Raw genomic sequence first — 27,903 nt, 5'->3', positions numbered from 1 at the left:
ATACATGAAAACCTTTTTTTATTATTGTGACTGATGGGATTAAATGGGATAAGTAAGTTTTGTATTGATTCATTTCTGCTGTAAAAATTAGTTATAAATATAATAAATGTTTCTATACAGCAGCACTAGAGAAAATAGTGATGTCGTCGTCCAGCTCAGTTCAGTGTCCAAACTGAATATTAAGTGTCCCCAACACTGCCATAGCTTATTAACCTCAGTAAAAAAACGAACAAACAAACAAACAAACAAACAAACAAACAAAAAAAAAAACACATCTTAAAACAATTATGCAAAACCTTTATTAACCATTTTCCATTATATTCATGGAGAACAAAATGACCAATTATATGTTGTGCATACTTCCAACGAAAATGCTCAAATGTTCTGGTTTTCAGATGTTTGCTGAGGTTACAAGCTACCACAGAGTCAGACAGCTCTAAAATGGAGGTTTTATTTTATTTTATTCATTTATGATTCTAATGTCCATAATATCTGAACGTAATGTAAGCATTCATTTTTGAGGGCAGCATGGTGTTTGAGAGAGGCGAGTTTATGAAAGAAGTGACTGACAAATGAGGAGAACAGAAGCAATTAAACCAGGGCTGCCTTATATACTACTACTACTACTAATAATAATAATTAATAATAAAGATAATAGAAAGTATTAAGTCATATGGTTAACATGTTTTAATTTGTATATGTAATTAATTTTGCATTTAAATCCAGAAAGTAACAACACTCAAAGGAAACTACATGTGATAGTGCTTTGAATTATTATGGAGAAAAGAAAAGAAAAGAAAAGAAAAGAAAAGAAAAGAAAAGAAAAGAAAAGAAAAGAAAAGAAAAGATGCTACTACAGATTTGATCCAGGTTTATGCACATATGTATTTATACACCAACAATGCTACCTGCCATGAATGACACACATAAGTGAGCTATGGCATTGTTTTCAAAGCTCAGTTACAATACATTTAATAGATATTTTCAATCTTTCCATAGCTCAATCGTCAGTTGCAGTTCTTTCCTTTAATGAAGAAGAAAGTTCCAGCAGCAACTCCCAGCAGCCCCAGAACCAGACCTACTCCACACAATACTGCTGGACCAACATTTGGGAGGGCAATATCAACATCTGGAAAATACATGCAAATGCATGAATATGTAAAAAAAAACTTAGACATGCTAGTATTTAAAAAAAAAATGTTTTTAAGCCAGTTATTTATATATTTTGCTGTACTGTAGTGTGTCAGTATATCAGTTTACATTTCCTTTTTGCCATTAATTGTAATAATCCTGATATTTGTATGCACAACAGCTTGTGTAAAAGTGTAAAAGTGTGTAAAATTGCCGTAAACTAAGAATGCGTTCAAATCTAATGTCATAATTAGATTTTGTTTATCAATTAACTTTAATTGACTAAATTAAATCAATATCTGGTGTGACCACTCTTTGTGTTTACAACAGCTTTTGTCCAGGTACACCTGCACATAGTATTTCAGCTCGCTTTGCAGGTAGATTCTTCTGGATTCAGTACTGAGATCAAATCTTCATGTGGAGCATACCTCCTGCTGTCCAACTCCTTGTGCATATAAAAATCTCACTGGATTATAACAATTAACCAAAAGGAATGTTAGGAAATGTAAAAAGATATTTCTTCTGACAGTGACACACTATAGAAAAACATATAAATAACTGGCTTAAAGGAGAAGTCCACTTCCAAAACAAAGATTTACATATAATGTACTCACCCCTTGTCATCCAAGATGTTCATGTCTTTCTTTTTTATGTTTTTTTTTTTTTTTTTTTGAAAAAATTTCAGCATTTTTCTCCATATAATGGACTGATATGGTGCCCTGATTTTAAACTTCCAAAATGCAGTTTAAATGCGGCTTCGAGCGATCCCAAATGCGGTTGTATACGATGCCAGCCGAGAAAGAAGCTTATCTAGTGTAATGATCGGTTATTTTAGTAAAAATAATACAATTTATATACTTTTTAATGCCAAACACTTGTCTTGTCTTACTGTGCCTGGACTGTTTTTGTTCCGGTTCATGACAGTTAGTGTATGTCGAAAAACTCCCATCTCATGTTCTCCCTCAACTTCAAAATCATCCTATATCGCTGTTTTACCTTTTTTGTTAAGGGTGTTTGATCTTCTTTGTATGTTTACTTTGCAAAGACTGGGTCGGTACCTCTGCAGCGATGTAAGATGATTTTGAAATGACTTTGAAGTTAAGTTTTATGACATACCCTAACTGTCTTGAGTCAGAATATATAGAGTTCAGGGAGAGCAAGACAAGACAAGTGTTTGAGATTAAAAAATGTATATAAATTGTATTATTTTTATGAAAATAACTGATCGTTTCACTAGATAAGACCCTTTTTCCTAGGCTGGAATTGTTTACAACTGCATTTGGGATCGTTTGAAGCTGCATTTAAACTGCATTTTGGAAGTTCAGAATTGGGGCCCCATACTAGTCCATTATATGGAGAAAAATTGCAGAAATGTTTTCCTCAAAAAACATAATTTCTTTACGACTGAAGACAGAAAGACAATGAACATCTTGGATGACAAGGGGGTGAGTACATTATGAATCTATGTTTTGGAATGTTTGGAACTTCTCCTTTAAAACCATTTGTGTGTGCTTATACAGCTATCTTTGTGAGGACCGGTTTGCGCTTCAGACAATCTAAGTGACGACGAAGACAGTAAAGTGAGCACACTTTGGCTGGTCTTGACTTTCCGAGACCCTTTTAAAGGCCTGTTTTAGGGTTCAGGTTATAATTGGGTAAAGGTTAGGTTTAGGGTAAAGTTTTGAATGAGGCACTTAGTTCTGATGGGTAGAGTTAGGGTAAGGAGTTAGAGAATGCATTGTGTCAGTGAATGTCCTCACAAAGATACCTGCACAGGGTTGTGTGTGTGTGAATACTAACAGTATTGTATATCTACTGAAATCTAATGTCCATTTACTCTTTGAAAATTACTCTCACCCCATATTTTGGTCTGAGGTTTGCCCTGGAGGGCTCTGTGGTGCACAGTACAGCCGTAAACATCTCCTATAATGGGTGTAAATTTAATAGCGGAGAAGATGTTGAAGGTACCATCTGACTTTGGACGGTATTGGCTAAAGTTGATGCCTTCTGTCAAATTAACATTATTCTTAGTCCATGAGATGCTGACAGTTGGAGGATAGAAGCCAGTCACATGACAGATGAGGGTGTTCTTAACACCCAGATGTACATCATCCTTTGGATAGATGGAAGTCTGGGGAGCATCTAGAAACAAATAACTTTATTAATTAATTCTTTAGTTTGTTATATAATAATAATTACTAATAATGGCATTGAATACATGTTTTAAGATTATATTTTATTTATTTCCAAACAGATTAAATAGTCACACTGTGGTGAATTCTTATATTATTGTTCTCTTTGTCAGGGGTTTATAAAGAGGTCCATCAATAAGAAAAATGAGTCAAAATAATGAACATAAAACTGATGTTAATCTCACAATAGATTCTATTCTATTTACTGCTCCACTTCACATTGTCCAATGAAATTTTAGCTTGTTGTGCCACATCATGATTGGTTGATGTATTTTACATGACATATGGGCATCAATGAAATAATAATATGTTTAAACAAATAATATGTTTAAAAATGTAATAAGTAGATTTTAATGGAATCAGCACAAATGATCACTGAGAGAGCCATATAGTAGCCTACACGGTTTACAGTTTTTGATTACTTTTGTGAACAGTGTGGTCACAAATTATTAATATGAAACTTATGACAACATTTGCTGGTACAAGAATTGCAAACTCTGCCGGAGAAAGGGATCATGTTCCCTCTCAAAAAGTCAGGCTATTACAGACAAGTATTTTCTGGTTCCCAAAAAAGATGGGGGGATATGTCCAATTTTAGACCTACATCTGAGGTGTTGTCTCAGAACATACAAGTTCAAAATGCTGACAGACAAATTGATTGTGTCTCAAATTCAACACACAGATTGGTCTGTCACAGTCAACTTAAGCATGCATATTTTCACGCAGAAATTCTGCCACATTACAAGAAGTTCCTGAGGTTCACTTTCGGGGGAGAAACTTATCAATTTCGGGTTCATCCATTGCATGGATGCAGTACTGGCTTTATTGCAACTCCAGTCATCTGTATTTTAAATTACAAAGTCGATTGGCTACTGTTCTACAGCTAATCATTGAGTTGGCCAGAGATTCATTTGAACAAGCCATATAACATCAACTCTGCAATGGATACTAATATCCATAATATAGTGAAAACATTATTTATTAGCACAAGATCGACAGTTTAAGACATTAACTTGTAAGCACAAAACACAGGATACTTCTACTAAGACATATAAACTAATCTTACACACAAGCACACACATTTGTACATTCACACATGTTGCAGAAAGAGAGAGAGTGGGGAAAGAAAGAGTATATATATAAGAGTATATAAATCCCAAGTTTATAGCAATATATGCAATTGCTTAGACCTGAACAACCATCAATCATCTAATTAACCCTTGCCTTGAGTTTCTCAACAGGGCTATTAAAATTTATATTAAATGCACCAGTTCAGCTAGAATCTGGAGGTTGTACTTGTGTTGCCATTGTGTTAAGGAAATTCTTTTGTTGTCATGTCCTTGCAGAAAAGGGAGTTTCCCAAGGTTGCTGATTGGCTGGAAGTTCTGTGGTTGTTCAATGTGATGACTTGGGCGTTGGCTAAAGAATGGAATGCATGCTAGCTGAAGTTTTGAGGTGGGCACGAAGTCTGAGGCATGGCTTAGTGGCAAAACAACTCTTGTTGGAGGGATTGGCATGGTAATGTACATGACAGTGTAAATGTATTTAGTCTTGGCAGAATAGATCTGCTGCACTGCTGTGGTAGAGCAAGTACCGAGACTTGCTACTGCTAATACATCCACAGCATGCTGCTGTGAGCATGTAAGATATATTGCTGCTGCACATATAACATATATGAATAACCCCCATAGAATACATGAATCACCTCGTAGCAGATCTATACAGGCAGAGCTGGGGAAGGTGGAGGGTTTCTGAAACATGCTGCAAAACAGCTAGCACTAGCCATATATTTGAATATTGAGCAGTAAGCTCATTGGCTACTGATACAGGAGAGAACCAATCAGCTGTGCCATATGATAATAATGTCATTAGGTCAGATTGAGTTAGACCTATCAGAATTGCGCCATCTAGAGTTTCATGCCAAAACTCTGTATTTAGAACACGAAACTCTCAATGGAAAGAAAGGATTTAAGTAATAAACAGAAATTTGACAATATCCTCATGTTGTTTTTTTGAGGAGTAGCTGGCATGCAAGCCAGAGAGTGCTCAAAGAATGCAAAAAGCAGCGGCAAAAATGATGGCAAAAACATGGCAAAGAGCCCAAACTAAAAGCTAAAATTTATGGTCTCCTTAGTTTTTAAACTTGCCTGTTGGACATATCCCAAATGGTGTCTTGACTAATTAGATGTAGTCTTAGCTTGGGATATTGCTATGTTTCTCCTCCCAATACATAAATCAATATTTTGGACAGATTATGACGTTGTCTGGTTATCCTGGGCCTCTTTTTTGGGCTGTGTTTCAACACTTCTAATCAAATCTTCAGTTGTCTGATTCACTCTGATACTCTACAAATGCTTCCTTGACAGGCTGGGGAGCTGTCTCCAAGGGATCTGGAGAAGCCGTCATCTTGAATGGCACATCAGTTGTCTCAAAGTGATGGTTGTATTTCTGGCCCCGAAGTATTTTCTCCGGCGGTTAAGAGGCTTCCATGTCCAAGTGTGGGTGGACAACACTGCGGTAGTCGCTTATATAAATCATCAAAGTGGACTGCGTTTGCTCTGCTTTAACAAAGCAGAAGTGAACTCCTTCACTTCACAGGAAACAGCACAATGTCCCCTTTACTTCTCGCTGATTCCTTCACCTCCCCGGTCTGGATGCCATGGCACATGCATGACCCAGAATGCATTTTTATGCATTTCCACCAATCGTTCTGCTCCCGGAAGTCCTGGCCAAGGTCTGTCAACATAGGTCTTGCCTCTTGCTGATAAAGCTGCGTTGACTGAGCAGAGTTTGGTTCTCAGATAAAGGGCCTCACTTATAAAAGATTCCGCAGAAACCATCCTAAATTTAATCTTATGATCATATCTCAAATATGTGTACAGATTCAAGAACTAACACGCCAGTGTTAATTTTGACAGCAAATTTTAATTTAGTCTTAGTCATAGTCTTTTGACTAAATTGCCATTTAGTTTTAGTCATATTTTAGTCATCTGAATTGTTTTAGTTTTAGTCTAGTTTTAGTCAACTAAATCTACAGTATATTTAATTGGCTAAAATTTAATGAGCTTAGTTACAGTTTAATGCATTTATTAAGCATTTCTCTAAAATTACGGAACTCATTGTATAGGTTTGATATTAAGGTTTTATCATGATAGACAGATTTAACTGCTGTTATTTTCCCCATATTCCCAATGGATCCCCTCACCACAAAATTCAGCTCCCTCACCTGCAAAGACCTTTACCTATTGGAGTATGTACTGCCTCTTTGACCTCCCAGACACCAGTGGACTGAACTAAAGGGAAGCGATCATCCGGTGTCTGGAGAGCGTCTGTCTCCAATCCAGAACACAGTCAGACCCAGTGCTCAGCCCACCAACTCCCCACTGGGCAGAGAGCGCATGCCGAGCCCACCGATGATGGAGAGCCCAAGCCCACTGTGACAGACGAGCCATCACCACATACAGCTGAGGATTGCTACAGAGCCAGAGCTGCATGTGTTGTCAGACCAGATGTAAGAGCTGGCAACAATGCCTGCCATGAGGGAGAAAGCTATGGACAGCGAGATCGCGGAGAGGAGCTCTGCCTACTGCACCATGGCTGTGGTTGAGCTGATTTTGGATCTGGGACTGAGAAATTCCAAGCGTGAGCTTGTGGATTTTAATGCTGACCTGCCCCATCCCCTCCCTCTCTGGTAGGAGCCCTCTGTCACTCCTATTTCCCCATTCTACCCAGAAAGGGTTCCTGTTCCTGAGTTTGGACCAGAGAGGGCTCCAGTTCTTGAATACAACCCAGAGAGGGCTCCTGTTTTCCTGTACAGCCCAGAAAGGGCTCCTATTTCCCCATACAGCCCAGAGAGGGCTCATGTTTCCAAGTCCAGCCCAAAGAGAAACTTCGTTCCCAAGTCCAGTCAAGAGAGGGCTTCCGTTCCCAAGGGCAGCCCTGAGAGCCTGGAGGCTCCACCTTGGTTGGCCATTGACCATCCTATGCCTCGGGACTCCACTCCTCAGGCTGCACCTTGTCCCTTCGTCCTTCTGGCTCCATCAGGCTTATCCATCTGCTCGTCTCCACCTTGGTCCTCTGTCACTCCGGCTCCACCACGGTCTTCCAGATCCAAGCCTCCGCATCAGTCGCCGCAACCATCTCTTTCACCTCGGCCCTCCGGATCCTCCTTGTTACCCTGGCTCATTGGCTCTCTGCCTTGGACTCCTCTGCCACCTGGAGTCGTCAGCCCTTCCTCCTCCATGGCTCCACCGTGGGTCTTCATTACGGCTGTGGCCTGGGTCCCACCTGGCACTGACTGCTCCAAGTCCCTCCTGTTGTCTCCCTGGCTCCTCCCTCCGTCTGATCTGCTGTGGCTCCTCCTTTTTTCTCCTTGGTTCCTTCCTCCATCATCTCCAACCTGGATTCTGTTCGTCGTCCTCCTCTTGGATATCCGTCTTCCTCCTGAGCCTCCTCACAAGTCTCCCTATGTTGTTTCTATGGCACCAGGACGCACCTTCCGGGAGGGAGGGTGATATGTCAGGATTATGGACCTGTTTTGTTGTGTTTTCTCTCCATATGTGCTCCCCGTGACCTAGTTTTTCCATTGTCTATTAGTTATTGGTTTCAGTTGTGTCTTGTTGTCCCCTCGTTAAGTTGATTATTTAAAGAATGTTTTGTTTTTGGTTTCCTGGTCCAGTGTCTAACGTCTACCTCTGTGCTACATGTGTTCCTGCCTGCTCTGTTTTTCCCTGTTTGGATTATTAAAGACTCTCGTTTTGTGTTATCTCCTCATCACGTCTCTAAGTTCCACAGCATAGCAAAGTGTGCCACTGTGATACACAGCATGACTTTATATTAAAATTAAATGAGACCACTTCTCATAAAGAAACAAGAGCATGGACTTTTTTTCAATTAAATGCCAATGGTTATATAGGCTAATTAAGCATTTGTGACTATAAGTTGTTTACCACATTCTTCATTCTTTCAAGCAGACAAATTTAGTTATATAAATACATTTAGATTAATCTTTATTTAGGCTACTAATGTCACAACTACGTGTGAAGGATAAGCATGAAGACAAAGCTCAATGAAATCAAAAGTCTTTATTGTATTCCAAACGGGTAAATCACAAGCAGGGCAGGAATACATGTACACATAGACTAGACCAGATGACAAACACTGAACTGAAACCAACTTATAAAGACAGGTGATTACAATAAACTTAATAAAGACACAGATGATGCAAGGTTAACTAATAATGACATAATTAGGGCAGGAACAGGAAAACTATATATGGGCACATGAGGGAAAAACCAATACAAATAGTCCGGGGGTGTGACAGTTCTCCCCCCTCCCGGAAAGCGTGACCTTGCGGCATAGAAAAACAAAAAAAGAGGGACTGACAGAGGTTTAGAAAATAAGCATGATTTCTGTACAGTGACTGGGAGGGGACATGTTTGGTTAACTTAATTTTGTCATGGCCACAACATATTAACTCTTGGAACGTCATATTATGTCGTGGCCATGAGATCAATTTGCTGAGGTAACGAAATGATTATGTTGCGGCCACGGGTTGTGAATTTGTAGCCTCAAGATGCTATGTTGAGGGCCTACAAGAAATCATTTTCATCCATCCCAAAGTCCCACACGTCCAAAATGTTACAGTTTTTCATTGGCATATCTCTTTGACTATTGCATCTTTGAGGCTATATTTAGTATTAGTAAAATAATTTCTAATTCCTATCAGCTGAATAAGGCTGAGAGGAAACTAGAGAGCAAATAATGTGAGGAGATGGCTTTTTGTTTGTTTGTATTTTATTTACAACATAATATGGATATACATTTACATTAGGGGTGGGAATCTTTAGGTACCTGACGATTCGATTCATATCGATTCTTGGGGTTATGATTCGATTAAAATAGATTCACAATTTTTCGATTTTTTAATCATGATTCACAGTTTTTCATCACACTTTTTTGTGCACAATGGACATCAAATGCACCAGTATTTTGATACAAAATCACACCAACGTCTATAGTATGGGTAGTCCTGACTCAAGAAAAGCTCAAGTGTTTTTCTATTAACTTTTAGCTTCCTAATAAATCAAAAATACTTTTCACTTCCCAATCCCATTGGGGGTATGCCAGAATCCGAAAACCATGTTCAGAAAGGAAATGACTTGTATTATGGAACCCCTAAATGAAATAAATATGAGATGGGAGGCAATATATATATATATTTCATTCTTCCTCTCAGAATTATATTGTTGGGGAATTATACTGTATATAAATTGTGTGCAACAGGGAGCCTTATTAATATGCTCGCTTTTTACTTTCATTTTCAAGATTTGAGATCGCACATACTCTACAACGAAGCGGCAGTACTTACCACACATTTTACAAGATTAGATGTTTGTCAGTGGTGCTCAGGATCTGCAAATCATTTGCCATCGTCATCTCTACTTAATCTGTTTATGTGGTAAGTGAAATTTTATGTAATGTAATGTAACAGGCAACCGCTAGCAGGCAGCAAACCTTGTCCCTTTAGTGTGTGTGTAGAATGTGTTGTTCATTTTCCATGCCTTTGCAAATACGGATTTGGGCACATCCCTACTTCCCATTATAACAAAAGATCAATAATTACTTGCCCTTGCTGAAAATGGGGCGGGATGTGTTTTCTTTCTCCATTGCTTTTGCTGTTTTGTTCTGACAACATCATGTTATTATTATAATGCCTAGGCTATTATTATTATATTAACTAGAAAATCGATTTTTGAAATTTGTGAATCGATGCAAATTGCTAGAAGACTGAATCGCTATTGAAATGTGAATTGATTTTTCCCCCACCCCTAATTTACATATATGACATATAGGCCTATAATTTTTGCACATTATTAAGCACACTGATCTAAACACAAAGACTTGAACAGTTACACACCTTTGTGCCATTCGTGAAACAGTTCCTGTCAGTACCCGTCAATTCCAAAGTGTTTGCTTTTTCAATTTACTGTTCATGCAGAAACTTGCTGATGTTGGTAGACTACAGCAGTTTGCAGAGACTTTAATGTTTTAAGTTTGAAGAGTGTGAAAGTTTAGGTCAGCAGTATTCATCAGTGGCATCTGGTCCTTGTAAAAAACAACAAAACAACTGTATACATGCTGATATCAGAAGCAACCAGGGCTGTATGATTTGGGGGACAAAAATATAATTGTGATTTTTCTGGTTAAATTGTGATTTAAATTTCACAAAAAAATATAAAGAACACCTACTTGTAGGGCTGCATAAAATAAAATAATAATAATAATAATAATAATAATTAAAGCTGCAATCAGTGCTGAAAGGGCCTTTGCACCTGAGCTCACCGCCACCTGGTGGCTTTAGGAAAACGGCGAACTCTCCAAGTATGTATAAGTGCAGATCGGAGATCTCCAAATGGAGGCAGGAACTCCAAAAGTGGGCATAACCTCCAACATAGGGCAGGGTCTCGTCACGCAAAGACTTCAGCCAATTGTTATTACAAACGGGAATCCCCGCGAGTTCCCCGCACAGCACAGGGGAAAGGGTTTACTCTATGGCAGGGGTCACCAGACTCAGTCCTGGAGGGCCGGTGTCCCTGCAGAGTTTAGCTCCAACCCTAATCAAACACACTTGAACCAGCTAATCAAGGTATACTTGAAACTTCCAGGCAGGTGTGTTGAGGAAAGTTGGAGGTAAACTCTTCAGGAGACCGGCCCTCTAGGAACAAGTTTGGTGCTTAAGTTTGGTACAACCCCTGCTCTGTGGCTTTGTTTTAAGAAACGGGGGCATCCTGGGACTTGAAATTCGCAGGGTAGGAGGGTGTAGTGACGCTGAGTGTAATTAAAAAGGTCCTATTATCCAGTGAGGTCCGTTTGGGGAGTTACGGAACGGCCCGGCGATCTCATATCACATAATTTTATTAACTGTTTACCCACCACGCTGTTCAGCGTCAATCCCACCATGCGGTCAGTTTCACTGGTTAAGGTTAGGGTCAGTTGTGGGGTAGGTTTAGGGGTTAGCACTGTTTGTAGCATAGTGTAGGAAATCAACACTGTGATTGACACAACCAATAAAACCTTTAGAATCAGCTGTGGGGCGGAGTTTGCGCTGAGGTGGATTGATGGAAAAAATTGTGCATGCGTGTCATGTGCCTGTCTGTAAATAGGAGGAACCCACACTCTATTTTGGAGCTCCCACCCCGTTTTGGAGTTCCCACCCCACTTGGAGATCTCCAGGCTGCAGTTATACCCTTCTCTTTAAATTGGTAAATAGAGGAGGAATATGTATGTGCCAAACTTCCTGCTGCCAGCTGGATAAGACCCTAGAGCTATTTGAAGCTGAACTGAAAATGCATTTTGGACCTTCAACCCATTGGTCCTGTTCAAGTCCACTATATGGAGAAAAATCCTGGAATGATTTTTTTTTTCTCAAAAACTTTAATTTCTTTTCGACTGAAGAAAGATAGAAATGGGCATCTTCGATGACATGGGAGTGAGTAAATTATCAGGAAATTTTTATTCTGGAAGTGAACTAAATCCTTTAAGTACAAATAAAAGTCTGACAATGCTAAATGTTCAGTGTTCTGATAATACACACAAATAAGCATTCACTTGACTGGAAAGAAAGTGAGGATTCGTTTTTCACATAGATTATGTGTTTCTTTGAAAGCAATACGAGCTCCGGCACAGAGCTTCATGAGAAATTGTGCTGCATACTCAATACCTGCTTTGAAGCTTCAGTGTCATATGTAACATGACTTCTCATGTCTGTGTGGCAAGTATTCACTGAGTTTAGTTCATTTTTTAAATGCGTTTTAGAAGATAATTCATGGAGAGTGAGATGGCAGAAAGCCCACCCTGTTTGTTTTCTCTATTTTACAAAAGCACAATGTTTTGTTGTTATTGTGTATACACAAATAAAAGTAGACACCTAACAGTTTTGAATGATGTAGGCTATAACAATCAAATATTTTGAATCTTTTTTGCACTGATAAAAACAGTGTGATCTAATAAAGTATGGGAGAAAAAAACTATTTTCATTTTTTATGTTCATGAGAAGGGTTGAAAATATGATCAATAAACAGTTTCTTTATTTTACTACTCTGAAGACAAAAACAAGAAAACAAATTATCTAAAGGTACACTGACCATAGTTATATCAGCAGTGCTTTTTCTTGTCACATTGCTTAAGGGAAACATTTACAAACCCTTAACAAAGGGAACAAGTGCCACCCATGTCATGTTTAATACAGTAATATTGATGTTAATTCAAATATACAAAATTTGCATGTCTTACCCATTTCTGGTGTTGGGCTCTCAAACTGTATAATGAAGTTGCGTAAGTAGCTTCTGCATGTGTCTATATATCTAACACTACGTTCATAAAACTCAGCAAATGACAAAGATCCTATAAAATTAGGTATTGTCAAAACTTCTGTCTCCTGATCAAAGTTGACATGCCACAACTCCTCTTCATCATATCCAATGTAAAACTCTTCTTCTGTATTAGAGCATACTAGCAGCTGGAAAGCTTCATGTTCAACTGAAATAGATCATAAAACATAAAAATAAAATCAACAATTTTTAAGGATGATTATTGATTTAAATAGTTGAAAAAATATGAACCTGTATGACAATATCACTATATATATATATATATATATATTACACATAATATATATATATATATATATATATATATATTTTACAGGTTCATTACTGTGTATAAGAGGTCTTATAGCATATTTTTGCTGTAAGACCTCTTATACACAGTAATAAACCAGTTACTGTCATTAGCCCTAATTGAATAGAACAGTCTTTCCCTTATCCCCTTATTCCCTTATCTACTCTCAGTGCTCTGCTTTAGTGCTGTGGGAACAGCTTTGTGTGTGACCGGTTGTAAAATTTGTGTGGCAAATACACCTAGGAACATGGCTTTAAATAACCTCTGATGATGACATGATTGGAATGCGAGACTATAAATAGAAGTGAAACAGGTGCATCTTCAGGTTTCTTTGTCTTCAGAGAGCTTGTTGTGTGTGTCTGTATTACAGAAGAGGACATTATGTTGCAAACAATCAGAAGATGCATGCCTCTGTGTTCTTGGCTCATCTCTGATTATGATATGCATAAGTTATGCTTTGAGTTGTGCCAAGAGTTGTGAGGCTGGGGTGTGTTTCCCAAAAGCATTGTTAGCCAACTATGGTCACAAGTTCCGTTGTTACCAACATAGTTCAATGATTCAGCGTTTCCTGAAACCATAGTTCAAATGAACATTCGCAATCAGCGTCGCAAACCTATGTGGTTGAAACTACAGCTTGCGACCTGTGGTTAGAAGCATAGTTCCTTGTTAGACATATGTGCTTAAATAAATTATGCTCTTGGGCACAATAAGCAGGCTAACATGCAGTACAATCATCTTGGTTACGTATAGGGAACGGAGACGTCACGTTGGTGACCAACAAATGGGATCTCGCTTAGACAGACCAATCTACTTCGAGTGCAAACTAAACAAGCCAATGCATACTGGCATGCGATGATTGCATCCAGCTGCCGCTGATCACTGCCACCCTTGTGGAGATGGGACATGACATCTCTGTTCCCTACTTCAGGGAAAGAGAGTTACATATGTAACCGAAACGTTCCCCATCAGTCAGTCACTCCAAACACGTTGGTGACCAATGACTGGGATCCCTATCAAAGTGCCACGGCTGCTGCCCCCTCCAGTGTCCTGAGCGAGCCTCTTGCACCCCATTTTTGGCCTAGGCTGGGCTCACAGCGAGAATACCAGTCACTGTAAAACCCTAGCACTACCCACTTTATTGAGGCTGGAGCACTGGGAGTGTCCCATCCTTCCCGTAGAGGGTTTTGGAAGCATTTACACATATGACTCATTTTTCAGAAACAAATGGAAGATTGCGAAGGTGATTCTAACCCTCTTGGAATAGCAGATGATCTGCTGGAAAAACAGGGGTTCTGAGGCTATACCATGGAATTTTACACATATGGGATCCACTTAGGTCTCTCATATGGACCTCAGCCCTCTACCAGTTCTTATAGATTTATTGAGTGAGGGCCTGGCGTCGGACGCTCCGGTACATCTGGCTGCCGAGGGGACAGAGGAGCTCAACAGGGTCTACTGTATGGACTCTGGAGCGCTTTTAATAAGCCGACCTGAGCCGGGGCCATTCAGTGCTTCTTCCCGTTTGAGGTGAGAACACAGGAGGATACCAGCTCTACACAAAGGCTATAGAATCTAGCGAACCTTGTAAGCGCACTTTGAGATGGTTCAAGGGACTCCTGCCTGAAGGGGTCATCCAGCCCGAAGCTCCAAAAATATCTATCAGCGAGGCGCCACGAACCAGTGCCCAGTAGGATGCAACACTTCTTTTTGAGTGAGCTCACAACCTGAGAGGGCAGGGCACACCCTCTGCCTGGTAAGCCAGGGTGATGGCATCCACTATTCAGTGCCCCATCCTCTGCTTGGAGACGGAACTCTCTTTCTGCCAGCCTCCGTAACAGACAAAGAGCTGGTTTGAGGTCCTGAAGCTTTGTGTCCAGTCTACGCACTATCTTAGGGCTCGGACGGGACAAGCAAAGCTAGGGCTGGGTCTGCAGGCTCACCACCTGGTCCCTGAAGGGAGTGGTGAGAACTCTGGGCACGTAGCTGACTGGGGCCTCAGGGGTACCTTGCCTCATAAGCGCCCTTTGAGATGGTTCAAGGCAAGGCGTACTGCTAGCAACTCTAGCTGAGGGCCCGTCCAAACCCTCGACACTGCCTGCCTGTCATACATGGCCCCCCCAGGCGGTGGTGTGGAGGCATCTGTGTGTACCACAGCATGCCTGGAGACCTGTTCCAGGGGGACTCCTGTCCAGAGAAATGTAAGGTCTGACCACGGGGTGAAGGTTTGGCGGCAGGCCAGTGTAACTTTGACCCGGTGAGTGCCGCGCTGCCACGCCCTCCTCGGGACTCGGCCGTGGAGCCAGTGTTGAAGCGATCTCATATGGAGCAGCCCCAGCAGTGTGACTACCGCTGCAGTTGCCATATGCCCCAAGAGACTCTGAAATTGTTTCAGTGGGACCATGACTTTCGTGAAGACACGGGGCGACAGGACAAGACTTTGTACTGATATGCTCGTCCCTTGAACGCGGACCGCAAAAAAAGTCTGTGGCGTGGAAGGATTGAAACATGAAAGTATGCGTCCATCAGGTCAATCGCTGCAAACCAATCTTGGGGACGAACACACCTGAAGATGTACTTCTGCGTGAGCATCTTGAATGGTAGTCTGTGAAGGGCCAGTTTAAAGTGCATAGATCCAAGATCGGTCGTAACTCACCGCCTTTCTTGGTTACTATAAAGTAAGGGATGTAAAACCCCGTCCTCATATCGGCTGGAGGGACCAGCTCTATCGCATCATTTACTAGTAAAATTGCAATTTCTGCATGCAAGACAGGGGCATCTGCAGCCTTCACTGAACTTGGGAGGGCAGTGGGCAAACTGAATCGCATAGCTGAGTCTAATGAGCCAGAGGAGCCAGAGAGACTGTAAAGGCTGCTGCACTGGTGTGGGGGTGGGGGAAAGGGCCCGGGAGGAGGCAGCAGCTGCACGCTGGGCCAAGACATGACTGATGGCCTCAGTCTACTTCTATGCGACGGAGAACAGCTGGGCAAAGCTCTCCACCGTGTCACTGAAGAGGCTGGTCTGGGACATGGGGGCATTTAGGAACCTGTATTTGTCGGTTTCCCCTGTGTCGGCCAGACTCAGCCAGAGGTGGCGCTCCTGGACCACCATGGTGGACATCACAAGGCCCAGAGACTGTGCAGACACCTTCGTCGCTGATAGTGCGAGGTCCGTGGCAAAGTTCTCTGAGAACTTCTGGGTCGTGACCACCCCCATGCAGGTCCCTAAGTGCTTTAGCCTGATGGACCTGCAGCAATGCCATTGCTAGTTCACCCTCCAATGTAGCAATCGACATTCGATCGTCAGGGGGAGCCCCAAAGGATACGAGTGGTACCCCTCAGGAAGGTCCAGCTCATTCCTTGGGCAGCTCCAATGGCTGTGAAGTGCCGGTGGAAGGAGGAGTCACCGATGTGATTCGGAGTGGCTGACTGATAGGGAACAATATCTTCCATTCTATCTGAATATAAATGCATTTTAATCTATGTATTTTTGCGCGTCCTCTGTAAGTGCTGTTTTTTGAAGAGTGCGCATGTGCATAAATCAAACATCAAATAAAGCAAAAAATTTATTTAGTCATTAGGTGCCATATTCAATACAACAGCATCATAGAGATCTCTAATCATTTAAATAGGAGAAGTTAATACTCCACCACATGCGTGACGTCATTAACAACGGCAACTATATTGCTGAACTAATGTGGTTCAAACAACGGAGATGCGACCACGTTGGAGAAATAGTCAGGATTACCTAGTTCGTTTCCACAACAATGAATCATACTATGGTGGTTGATCAGGAAATTAAGTCATTGTACAAGAAATATACCCCTGTCACCCCTGTCTGAGGCATTCCCTCTCTCTCATTCCTCCGTCCGCTGCTGAAGTGCATCTTGGTGCTTATGTGTGAAGGGAACTGAGCAGAGGGGTGATTCCCTTTCTCTTGTTCCTTTAATCGTGTGCTAGTGATGGGTCGTTCTTGAACGAATCTTTAATGTGACTCGGGACGAACGAGTCGCCTCGGGGAGTGATTCGTTCAGTCGCGCATGCGCAACATCCTATTAGGTTCTGTACTGGAATTAGTTCACCTGTTTTAGAGTCGTTCGTTCACCTTATGGGGCTGTCACGTGATGAACTAACAACTCAAACCCGAAGACTCATAAGATGAACTAATCAATTCTCCTTCCGGCTCAGGCTGCATAGGTTAACATTACGGGGATGTCACGTGATGAACGAACGACTCAAACCCGAAGACTCAAAAGATGAACTAATCAATTCTCCTTCCGGCTCAGGCTGCATAGGTTAACATTACGGGGATGTCACGTGATGAACGAACGACTCAAACCCGAAGACTCAAAAGATGAACTAATCAATTCTCCTTCCGGCTCAGGCTGCATAGGTTAACATTACAGGGCTGTCACGTGATGAACGAACGACTCAAACCCGAAGACTCAAAAGATGAACTAATCAATTCTCCTTCCGGCTCAGGCTGCATAGGTTAACATTACAGGGCTGTCACGTGATGAACTAACGACTCAAACCCGAAGACTCATAAGATGAACTAATCAATTCTCCTTCCGGCTCAGACTGCATAGGTTAACATTACAGGGCTGTCACGTGATGAACTAACAACTCAAACCCGAAGACTCATAAGATGAACTAATCAATTCTCCTTCCGGCTCAGGCTGCATAGGTTAACATTACGGGGATGTCACGTGATGAACGAACGACTCAAACCCGAAGACTCAAAAGATGAACTAATCAATTCTCCTTCCGGCTCAGGCTGCATAGGTTAACATTACAGGGCTGTCACGTGATGAACTAACAACTCAAACCCGAAGACTCATAAGATGAACTAATCAATTCTCCTTCCGGCTCAGGCTGCATAGGTTAACATTACAGGGCTGTCACGTGATGAACGAACGACTCAAACCCGAAGACTCAAAAGATGAACTAATCAATTCTCCTTCCGGCTCAGGCTGCATAGGTTAACATTACAGGGCTGTCACGTGATGAACGAACGACTCAAACCCGAAGACTCAAAATGATGAACTAATCAATTCTCCTTCCGGCTCAGGCTGCATAGGTTAACATTACAGGGCTGTCACGTGATGAACGAACGACTCAAACCCGAAGACTCATAAGATGAACTAATCAATTCTCCTTCCGGCTCAGACTGCATAGGTTAACATTACAGGGCTGTCAGGTGATGAACGAACGACTCAAACCCGAAAACTTGTCAGATAAGAGGCGAGGTGAGCGAATCATAGACTAAAGACCCAGGTAAACAATGAATGAATCTTTTCTGTTTCTTATAGCATTATAGTTTTGTTTTGTTTGTAGTGTGATCAACGTTTGTGTAAGCAGTAGATGTGTTAGGGAGGTAAAACGTAACATTTTAATTATATTTTGCTAAAATGAACGAAATGAACGAAATGACTCGAAAAAAGATTCGTTCATTTTGCTGAACGAGACTCAAAGGACCGAGTCGGTAAAATGATCCGAACTTCCCATCACTATTGTGTGCAAACAAATTATGTGTGCTTGCAAGGTATGATCTTGTGATTCTTTGTTGAAACTATGCTAAAATAACTTTATCAAGACAATTTTTTACTTATCTGGTTGTCATTTGGTTGCATTTAATGTTTTAATTATTTAAATACTCATTTGATTTGAGGAGTTAGATTCTTTTATTAATATCTTGTCTGGCTGCAATTTGACTACATTTGATTCTGAAGAATTAAACAGTAAAATAGCCATCTGGAGATGGACTTCTCCTATGATGATAAAGCACATTAGGAGTTACTTGAGGTGGTGACTCATGTAACTCAAACCTTATTCTTCACATGTCTTTGTACCCTCAACATTGACTTATTGGACTATTGTGGGTGCAAGGAAACATTTGACCTATAACAGGGAGTTCATCATCACTTAAGTCAGAGCAACATCAATGCTGGTAGGGAAGGCATTCCAGTGAGTGGGTCAGGCTAGTGCTGCTCTGCACACTTTGGCAGTGTTACAGGCATACCAGGCTAACACATTCTTTCTTGTGCTTCTGAGCACACACTACACAACCTTGAGGGGTCCAGACACTTGCAGTGTGACGTTGTTGGTATTCTCATTCCTATTCCTATATATATATGAGTGCTGGTACCTATCCCACATAGCAATTGACATCTGGCCCAGCTCTGGGCCAAGCAAGGAGTTACACTTGGCCCAAGTGCAGCAAAGAATTACGGCCCTTGTTTGGCCCAGATCTGGACTACAGACATGAGCCACACATGAGCCATAACTGGCCCAAATCTCAGCCAAATAGTAACTTATAACCAACCCTGAACTGAGCCAGAACAAGTTTTAATAGTGCTACACAATCTCAGCCTTCAGTAAACCACATAGAGACCAGTCTTAAACCAGAAACCCCAAAACTGACCCATGTCTAAAGGTGTAACTGTGTTTTACTGCTTATTGATGGATCCATGGCTGAGTTGCTTTTTGTTTTCCTTTTTTAGGCCCAGTTTTGGGGTTTCTGGTTAAAGACTGGACTCTGTGTGGTTTACTGAAGGTTTGATTGGGTCCCAGATAGCAAGAGAGCAGGTGAAAACCATTGAATCAATGTTAAAAATAGTTGATTTGTCAATGTTAATGTCATTAGATCAATTAATGTTGAAAAAATGTTGACATTTCAACAAACCACCATTACTGTGATCAGTGATTGCTTTAGTTGGGTTCTTGATTCTTGCTTTTCATAAAGTCAGTTCTTTCTTTGTGCTATAATGGTGTTTCAATGTAAACACTTATGCTATTGAAAAGAAATGTTATGAAATTAAGTTCAAGTAGATTACTTTTTGCAATGGGTGTAATCCAACAATACAGTTGACAAACCATTCTAAATAAAATTGATGAATTTTATTACAGATGTAAATCTTCTGTATCACGAATGCCAAAAAAAAAAAAAAAAAAATCTGTGATTTTAAATGAAAAGATTTAGACCTGAACACTCAACATACAAATCGCAACAATGGTGACAATCACCAAACTAATTCAGATAAACAGATCAACTGCAATGCATGCTGGGAATCATGAATGACTTTTTACTATATTGATACCCAGCATGCATTTCTGCATAGAATTTTCTTTTGCTGATTGTCACCATTGTTGAGTTTCATACGCTGATTCTTGATGTCTAATTGATTCATTAATTTAAAGATTTTTTTTTTTTAATATTCTCTGTTAATTCATAAAAATATGATAGTGGTTTTATTGAGCTTTAGTCTCACACTGCAATATCACACCATCATTCAAAAGCCCAGCACACTTGTGAACAATTCGTTATATAACCTTGCAATGATTACAGTTACTACCATCCTCTAATCTCAGCAGATCTTAGTTTTCATTGTCTCAAACAACATGTTCTCACACAACATTACAAAGGACAAAGAAAATCTAATGTTGAAGTACAAAGAGTCAAGAGCCCAACTAAAGCGATCACTGATCACAACAATGGTGGTTTGTTGAAATTTCAATTTTTTTTCAACATTATTAGTAGGAGCAAAAGTTATATTAATTCAATGTCATTAACATTGACAAATCAACTACTTTTAACATTGATTCAGTGGTTGCTTGGGGGTAGCACTAATAAAAACTTGTTCTGGCTCAGTTCAGGGCTGGTTATAAGTTACTATTTGGCTGAGATTTGGGCCAGTTATGGCTCATGTGTGGCTCATGTCTGTAGTCCAGATCTGGGCCAAACAAGGGCCGTAATTCTTTGCTGCACTTGGGCCAAGTGTAACTCCTTGCTTGGCCCAGAGCTGGGCCAGATGTCAATTGCTATGTGGGATATAACCGGTATGTAAACAGACTGAATCAGATGCAGTGCCTCAATCAGTGCCACTTTAATCCCTGAGCTGTTGAAATATTCAGTGCATCATGTGATCAACTGCTAAATGCAAATGTGCTTTTGGCTGGCACTAAGACAGAGACAGATGCACTCACGCTTGTCACACACATACCGCATAATTCTTATTTTAGTTTTCTGACAAATACATAAGTAAAAAAACAAAAAACAAAAAAAAAATTCTTCTCTCTCTCTCTCTCTCTCTCTATAGATATATATCAGATACACTCTGTACTGGTAACTATATAGTTTACTCTATTCCTCTCCCAGTTCACCGATCACTTACTTTCATGTATTTTGGAAGTATGTATTTTGCTGTTATCAGTACTATAACTGTTATTTAGTGTTAAACTATTGTAGTTCGGTTAGGTGGCTTTGGTTTTACTTTGAATTTATGTAAATTTGTTGTTTTTTTGTATTTACTTACATTTATATATTTAAGTATTTTTTAATATCTTGTTAAATTTAAAGACTTTTTTCAATAAAACGCCATTCTTTAATGTCATCCACCATTGTTTTTTAGCTCTTTTTTGTTTTAAAGTATCAGTGCAGGGACCATTTAGGCACCGGTACCATTTTTAAAGTATTGATTTGGCACCCGTATCGTAAAAAACCTAAAAATACCGTACCGTAACCGTAAAATACCCAACCCTACTTCAGACAAAGTTATTCCTGAAGGAGCACCTGTTTTACATTTATTTATTGCTTCCCATGAATGCACATTCCATCATCAGTGGTTATTTAATGTTCCTTGGTGTGTTTTCCACACATACTTTATAACCGGTCACACACAAAAGTGTTCCCATAGCGCTATGAGTGCAGCATCTCATTTCCACTTTTTCAGGGAACATGGTTACAGTCAGGTAACCCAAAGCATTCTATGTTTGAGTTCAGTTTGCAGCAAACAGTAGTTCAGGTATACAGCAAAAGACATGATTAAGCATTGTTGATATCAATACAGTATCAGCAATCACCAAAAAAAAAAAAAAAAAAATCTCAGGACTCTTTAGATGAAAAATAATATGATAATATATAATTTACTCTGTAATATATATATATATATATATATATATATATATATGTTCTCAATTAGCCTAGGTCTAAACTCATATTTCTGATTCCCATTGAAATTCCAAGCCACCACAATGCAAGGGCAACACGTTTACATTTTACAATTTACAAGCAAATAAAAACTAACTTACCATCAGCGTCAGCTGAAAATATGGTAAGGGTGAGAATGATTATGTACAGCTTCATCTTGACATATGAGAGTCAAACAAACATCAGAGAAATATTTACCTGAGGTGAAAAAGCAAGAATTATGCCCTCTTATTGGTGTTTTCATTATCCACTTAGAATGTCACATACAGTGACATTGCTGTGTCTAGGAAGAATTGAAGTTTTGTTGTTGATGATGTTTTCTTCTTTGAGGCTGCTGCAGCCTGCTGGCTAATCCTGTCCAAAGTTACACTAAAAGTTGTATAAACAATGACATCGTTTATTTTCAATTTTACCATTATATTATTTTGTTCTGCTCGTGGTCTAATTTATAGACATTGTGGATTTCTTACTTCACTCCAATGATATACTCCAGGGTCTATCATCAACAACATTCCAACAATTAGTTAATACATGTCATTAATTGGAAGTTCACTCACCAATATGGTTATTTTTGGACAGTGTTCTGATAGTAATATTCATTTTGCTACACCAGCTGATAGAAATATTTATAATTAATTGTAATGATAAATATTTCCTTTTGCACTACTGTAACAATTGCTACTTTAGTTTAGTGTATGAATGTTTAGTGTATTTGTCAGTCAACTCTAAGGAATGTTATTTTTCTAACCACAAAAACATAACATTTGTGACTATATAGTAAGTTAAAGTAAGCTGAATTTGCCAGAAATTTACATACCTGTAATGCAGTTCTATAGATGCTTTGCCCGCAAGGTCTCCACATCAGTCAAAATGAAAACTCAGTCGAATGAAAACTAAATGCTGTAGATTGGCAAATTTGCACAATACAATAATCGTACATCTTCTTACTGTGATACATCATCATACTGTTTTTCTCCAATTACCTTGCCTCCTTTAGTGCAGTTTTTTCCCCTTTCTAATTAACTTCTGCATTTTTTCATGTATTCCGTCGACCATTAAAGTGTGTTCCCCGTTCAGAATCAGTAGTGTCTGATGTCCCTATCTGGGAGTGATGTCTCTAACCAATATTTATCCATAAAGACAGCAGTGCCTAATACTGATTTAAAACATCCTAATAACCCTGTCATTTTCATAAAGAGTCCTGTCCTGGCATTGCCAGGTAAAACATAATGTAGCCAAGCGACCTCTTGAGTTCATATTAGGTATAGCAAGAAAAAGTGATATGGAATAAAAATTAATGACAAATGTCTTTGAAGCAAAAAAGCATGTTGAATGTTGAAACTGAAAAAATGCATTGAATTAACAGTGCTTGCATGTTAATGTCTTGTATTTTCAGGGCTTGCATTTTTAGCTTTATTTAAGCTGTGAATATTTCAATTCAAAATATTTCACACACATTTTCATAACTAAAAATTCAAAAATTCATATTCACCAACCAGAATTCACTTCCCAAATATTCAGTCTGATTAAAAATATGATGTATAATATTCGACAGGCAAATTTCGGTCCATTTTATTTCATTTTACAAATTCATTTCCACAAATTCAGTGGTTCAAATTCGGCAGAAAATCGGCATTTCACATCCGGGAGCTGCAGGAATAGCAGTAGAGCACCGATGCACGATCTCCAGCTGCTATCAGTCACTCACTAGTAGGTGGCACAAGCAGCTGTTGATGAAGGCCAAAGCGACCAGTAGTACAAGTCATTTATTCACAAAAACTGATTTGAAGAAATGTAGCATGCTCTCCAGAGCAATCAGTCTTTAACTGCACTGTTCTTTGCATTTGATGTTAAAGGGTTAGTTCACTCAAAAATGTTTGTTCATTCATCTTCGTTCATCTTCAGAACACAAATTAAGATATTTTTAATAATATCCACGAGCTTTCTGAATCTGCATAGATGGCAACTACCACATTCAAGGCCTAGAAAGGTAGTAAGGACATTGACAAAATAGTCCATGAAAAAAATAAAATAACTTTATTCAACAATTCTTCTCTTCCGCATCACCCTAGCAACATTTTGGAGAGTATCATAACGCATGCGTTCATATACAAATGTTAAAACAAATGTCTGTTTCTAATCAAAATTAAGTTATTGTCAAATTTTAATTCTAAATTCATACACTCATAAAAATGATTCTTCAACACTATTCAGATTATTTTAAAAAATCCTTTTCATTTAACACCATTGTGTTAGGTTTTCCATTTATACAATTGCATTGTGTTAAACTGACTTGAAACAGTTGCATTTTGGTACAACTCAATATTTTCATTTTGAAAGAACGTGTGTCAATTAAAATAGGCCAAAAATACCATTTGGTGCTTGTTCAATTTACTTAAGTAAATTAAGTTAATCCAACACAATTTTTTCAACCACTTTACTTAATTAATTTGAGTTGAGAGTACATAAATTATTTTACTTGTGTAACTAGGAAGTGAATTTCCCCTTTCCATCATGCTTTGTACAAAGAGAATAATTGTTGAAATAAAATATTATTTTAAGCATTTTTTAATTAAGATGATACATTTGGGAGACTTGTTAATGTTTAATGTTCTTTAATGCTTGCATTTAAAACAGTTTCTGGAGAGTTAATGTTTTTGGGGGTTACCATTGTGGTGAAGTGTAGAGCATGAGCTTGGGTTGAGGACCTGCTGACGTGAGTTAAAGTTGTTTTAATAATAAAATAATCAACTATTTTGGGCATGCCATGGAAAGCCATCTTATGGCTAATGCTTAACAAGTTGGTTAATGCCTGAAGTTAAGTACATCAAATGTATAATTTTTTGAGTGTAGAAAGATTTCTGCCTAGTTATTTGTTTTCCAGTTAAATGTTTTATTTTGAGCATAAAATAATCACTTTATAAATGTATCAATTTCATTTAAACTATATTTGATCAAATTGAGTTAGCCGAACTCAATTACATTTCATTGCATGAATTTAATTTTTATGAGTTGGGGTTACACATATTTATTGGATGGAAATCCTGCCCTTAATTAAATTGAGTTCATTCAATGAATTATTTTTTTGAGTGTATTAAAACACAATTAGTGTGCGTGCTGTAGTTGAGCTCCAAGAGTGGTTGGTTTTTGAGTCTGAAACTCTGGATTCATCTCTCAGTTGAGCGTCATCAAACCAGAAGGCAGTTTAAACTATTCAAAACACAGGAAAAATTTTAACATGGACTGCACTGATTCATACTTTCATTAGACATTGCAATGTTCAAAATATTGATAACTGGTAAATAATTTTATTTTAAAAAATGGTGAATAATGTTTGGAATGAATTACATTCAAGTTTCTACATGTTTTTACATGTATGCATCTTTTCTACAGATCTGCCAAGGTCTTAGTAGCATGATTTGTCTAAACTACATTAATACATAGAGCTATTAATAAATAAATTATACTGATATTAATCAAAATATGACATCAGAAACTAGTTGTCTAAACTAAATGTCCTTATTGTGTGCAGGTGTGTCTTATTGATGCACACAGGGATTTTTACATTTTTTCGTTAAGGTGGTATCAGGATTTCTGTTCTGTTCCTCTTTGTATTGCATCATGATCATCTCCAACTTCTGCCTGCATTCCTCCATTTGCTGAAGCAGAAGTTTCTCTTTCTCTGTGTGTATCTGCCCTTCAGGTGTTTGTGGTAAGTCTGTGTTTTCTTCCTTATTCTTTGTCTCACTTGGTTCTGTGAAGTGTTTGTCTTCATTTTTGGCTGTATGTTTTAACTCTTCTCTTCTCTCTTTCTCATGTACTGCTTCATTTTTAGTGATCCGCCTTTCATTTCTTTTGCCCCCATATTTTGTACTTTTTCTCAGTAATCCAAATAGTTTAAATTTTTGATTATGTTGCTCTGATTCTATTCCTGTTGCTCCTCTTTCTGTTTCTGTTATCTTTTCATCCAGAGCTATTGTTCCAGAAAGCTGAAATGACACATGTGGTCCAGGAGTCAAGAATTCAGTGCATCTCATGATCTCCTGCTGGATGTCTTCATTACTGAAGGTTTTGTCGAAAAGTCCTGGTGTGTCCACCACAGCCACGGGTCGACCACATACCGTACCATACTCTCTTTGGCAGTTCTTGGTAACAGACTCCATTTTGGCCTGTGACTTAAACATGGTGCGTCCCAGGATGGTGTTTTCTGTTGCACTTTTTCCCACTCCAGTTTTTCCAATCAGGATGATCCTCATACACTCCAAGCTCTTTTTAGTACGAGTGGCTTTGAATCACAAACACAGACTTCAAATGATCAAGATTACATCAAAGGAAAATTTTGTTCAAAGTTTAAAGGTGTCGTATGATGTTGCAACAAAGTTGTGGTGTAACGCAATGTGTTTATGTGGTTTGAGGTTCAAAAAAACATTATTTTCCACATACTGTACATTAGTGTTGCTCCTCTATGACCCGATTTTCTAAAACCCTTCGATTTTACACAGCGCATCGTTCTGAAAAGCGAAGTGTTCTCTGATTGGCCAGCTATCCGGTGTGTTGTGATTGGCCGAATACCTCAAGCGCATGATGGAAATGTTATGTCCCTTACCATGTTGTGATGCAGTTTCCCGGTGTGACGAGACAAAAACAATAAAACCCATTATAAACGAGGTATTTGTTGCATCCAGTGGGGACATAACTACTGATTATAATGACTCATACTGTCTTTTTAGGTGTTGCGTCGCATCTTATCGCGCCTCGCTGTGTAAACGTAACACCATGTCTGCATTTGTGATCGTAGAAGCGACAAACAACAAGCACTACTCTACACTGCTCAAAACTTGCGTTTGAATAGTCAGTAGCAAATTCTTAAAATATGAAAACGTACTTACAGGCTGTGAGTCAGAATTACCAGACTGTCCTTGCAACGTTGGAATTGCCCCACTTTATAGCCTTAACCCTTTGTGTACAGCTGGCATTGTAGGCTACTCTCCCAGGTTCAGGAAACAGTCCTCTGTAAATTGCGCTGCACCCACTTGAATATTTGCGTTGTACTGTTCCGGGACAGTGTTATAAAAATAACTTAACCACTTATTTGTAGTTGTGTCCTCAATTGGAAGGCTAAACTATATACTTTCGCTTTCGCAATGAAACACACAGCGTCTCCACAACATGGCGGCAGCTGCAATAATACTACAGCCGGTATAAAAAGTTACACCTTCTTTCTTTGCATATATATATATATATATATATATACACATGGACGGTGTTATTCAAATCTACCCACACCATGACGTAGACATGTGGGGGCGTGTTTGAACAAGCCATTTTAGGAAGGCATGGCTGAGTCTTAACTTTATAATAAATATCTCTTTGGATTTGAGACTTTATGCTTTGCAACTTTACAGATCTTATATATGCACATCAACTTGTAACACTCCAAAGACAAAGGAAAACAAGAAATCACATCATATATATATCAAATGAAACTAGATAAAAAGTCTGTCAAGACAAACTTTAAGTTGGCTTGAGAAAGCTGCACCAGAAAGTTTTAAAAAGTTTCAAAAGTTTAAGAAGTTTGAAAAAGTTTTAAGTTTGGATGGTTTTCAGTCTGAAATAGTTTGAAGTTTTCGAATCCATTCAGCCGATCTCCGGGTCTGTTGCTTTTAGCATAGCTTAGCATAGATCATTGAATCTGATTAGACTGTTAGTGTTACGGAGAGTGAGAGGCGAGAGGCGAGAGGCGAGCGGATCCATATGCAAGCTTTTATTTAAATCACAGGACAGAGACACAGTCATACAGGCGGGGTCGAGACAGGAGCAGACAGGAACATCACAGGCAAACGTAGAGAATAATCCAAAGAGCAAGGGCAAGAGTCCGAAAAGGCAGGCGGCGTACGGTCGAAGAACGAGAGAA

The 27,903-nt window shown here is 39.2% G+C and overlaps 2 protein-coding genes and 1 long non-coding RNA gene across 4 annotated transcripts; 1 reads left to right on the top strand and 2 right to left on the bottom strand.

Annotated features, from left to right (window-relative positions):
• Nucleotides 1–281: 281 nt before the first annotated feature.
• On the bottom strand, nt 282–22,154 carry LOC127169360 (HLA class II histocompatibility antigen, DP alpha 1 chain-like). The gene is made up of 4 exons (XM_051116673.1): nt 22,091–22,154; nt 12,618–12,863; nt 2,989–3,273; nt 282–1,129 (listed from the first exon to the last, which is right to left on the bottom strand). Exons 1-4 carry the CDS (start codon nt 22,143–22,145, stop codon nt 1,008–1,010), a joined length of 708 nt encoding a protein of 235 aa, XP_050972630.1. The 5' UTR covers nt 22,146–22,154; the 3' UTR covers nt 282–1,007.
• LOC127169373 (uncharacterized) lies at nt 17,162–18,159 on the top strand. 2 transcript variants are annotated; one of them, XR_007828238.1, is made up of 3 exons: nt 17,162–17,491; nt 17,688–17,785; nt 18,081–18,159. It is a non-coding gene; the product is annotated as an uncharacterized LOC127169373 (long non-coding RNA). The 2 variants fall into 2 exon arrangements; XR_007828237.1 differs by lacking the exon at nt 18,081–18,159 and adding an exon at nt 17,884–18,022.
• Nucleotides 22,155–25,528: 3,374 nt separating the features above from the next.
• LOC127169881 (GTPase IMAP family member 7-like) lies at nt 25,529–26,245 on the bottom strand. The gene has a single exon (XM_051117548.1). It carries the CDS (start codon nt 26,243–26,245, stop codon nt 25,529–25,531), a length of 717 nt encoding a protein of 238 aa, XP_050973505.1.
• Between the last annotated feature and the right edge of the window lie 1,658 nt (nt 26,246–27,903).

The sequence above is a fragment of the Labeo rohita genome, chromosome 8 (assembly GCF_022985175.1).
Source record: "Labeo rohita strain BAU-BD-2019 chromosome 8, IGBB_LRoh.1.0, whole genome shotgun sequence".
NCBI lineage: Eukaryota > Metazoa > Chordata > Actinopteri > Cypriniformes > Cyprinidae > Labeo > Labeo rohita.
Note: the sequence above shows the minus strand (reverse complement) of the source record. Positions and strands in the feature narration are given on the sequence as shown.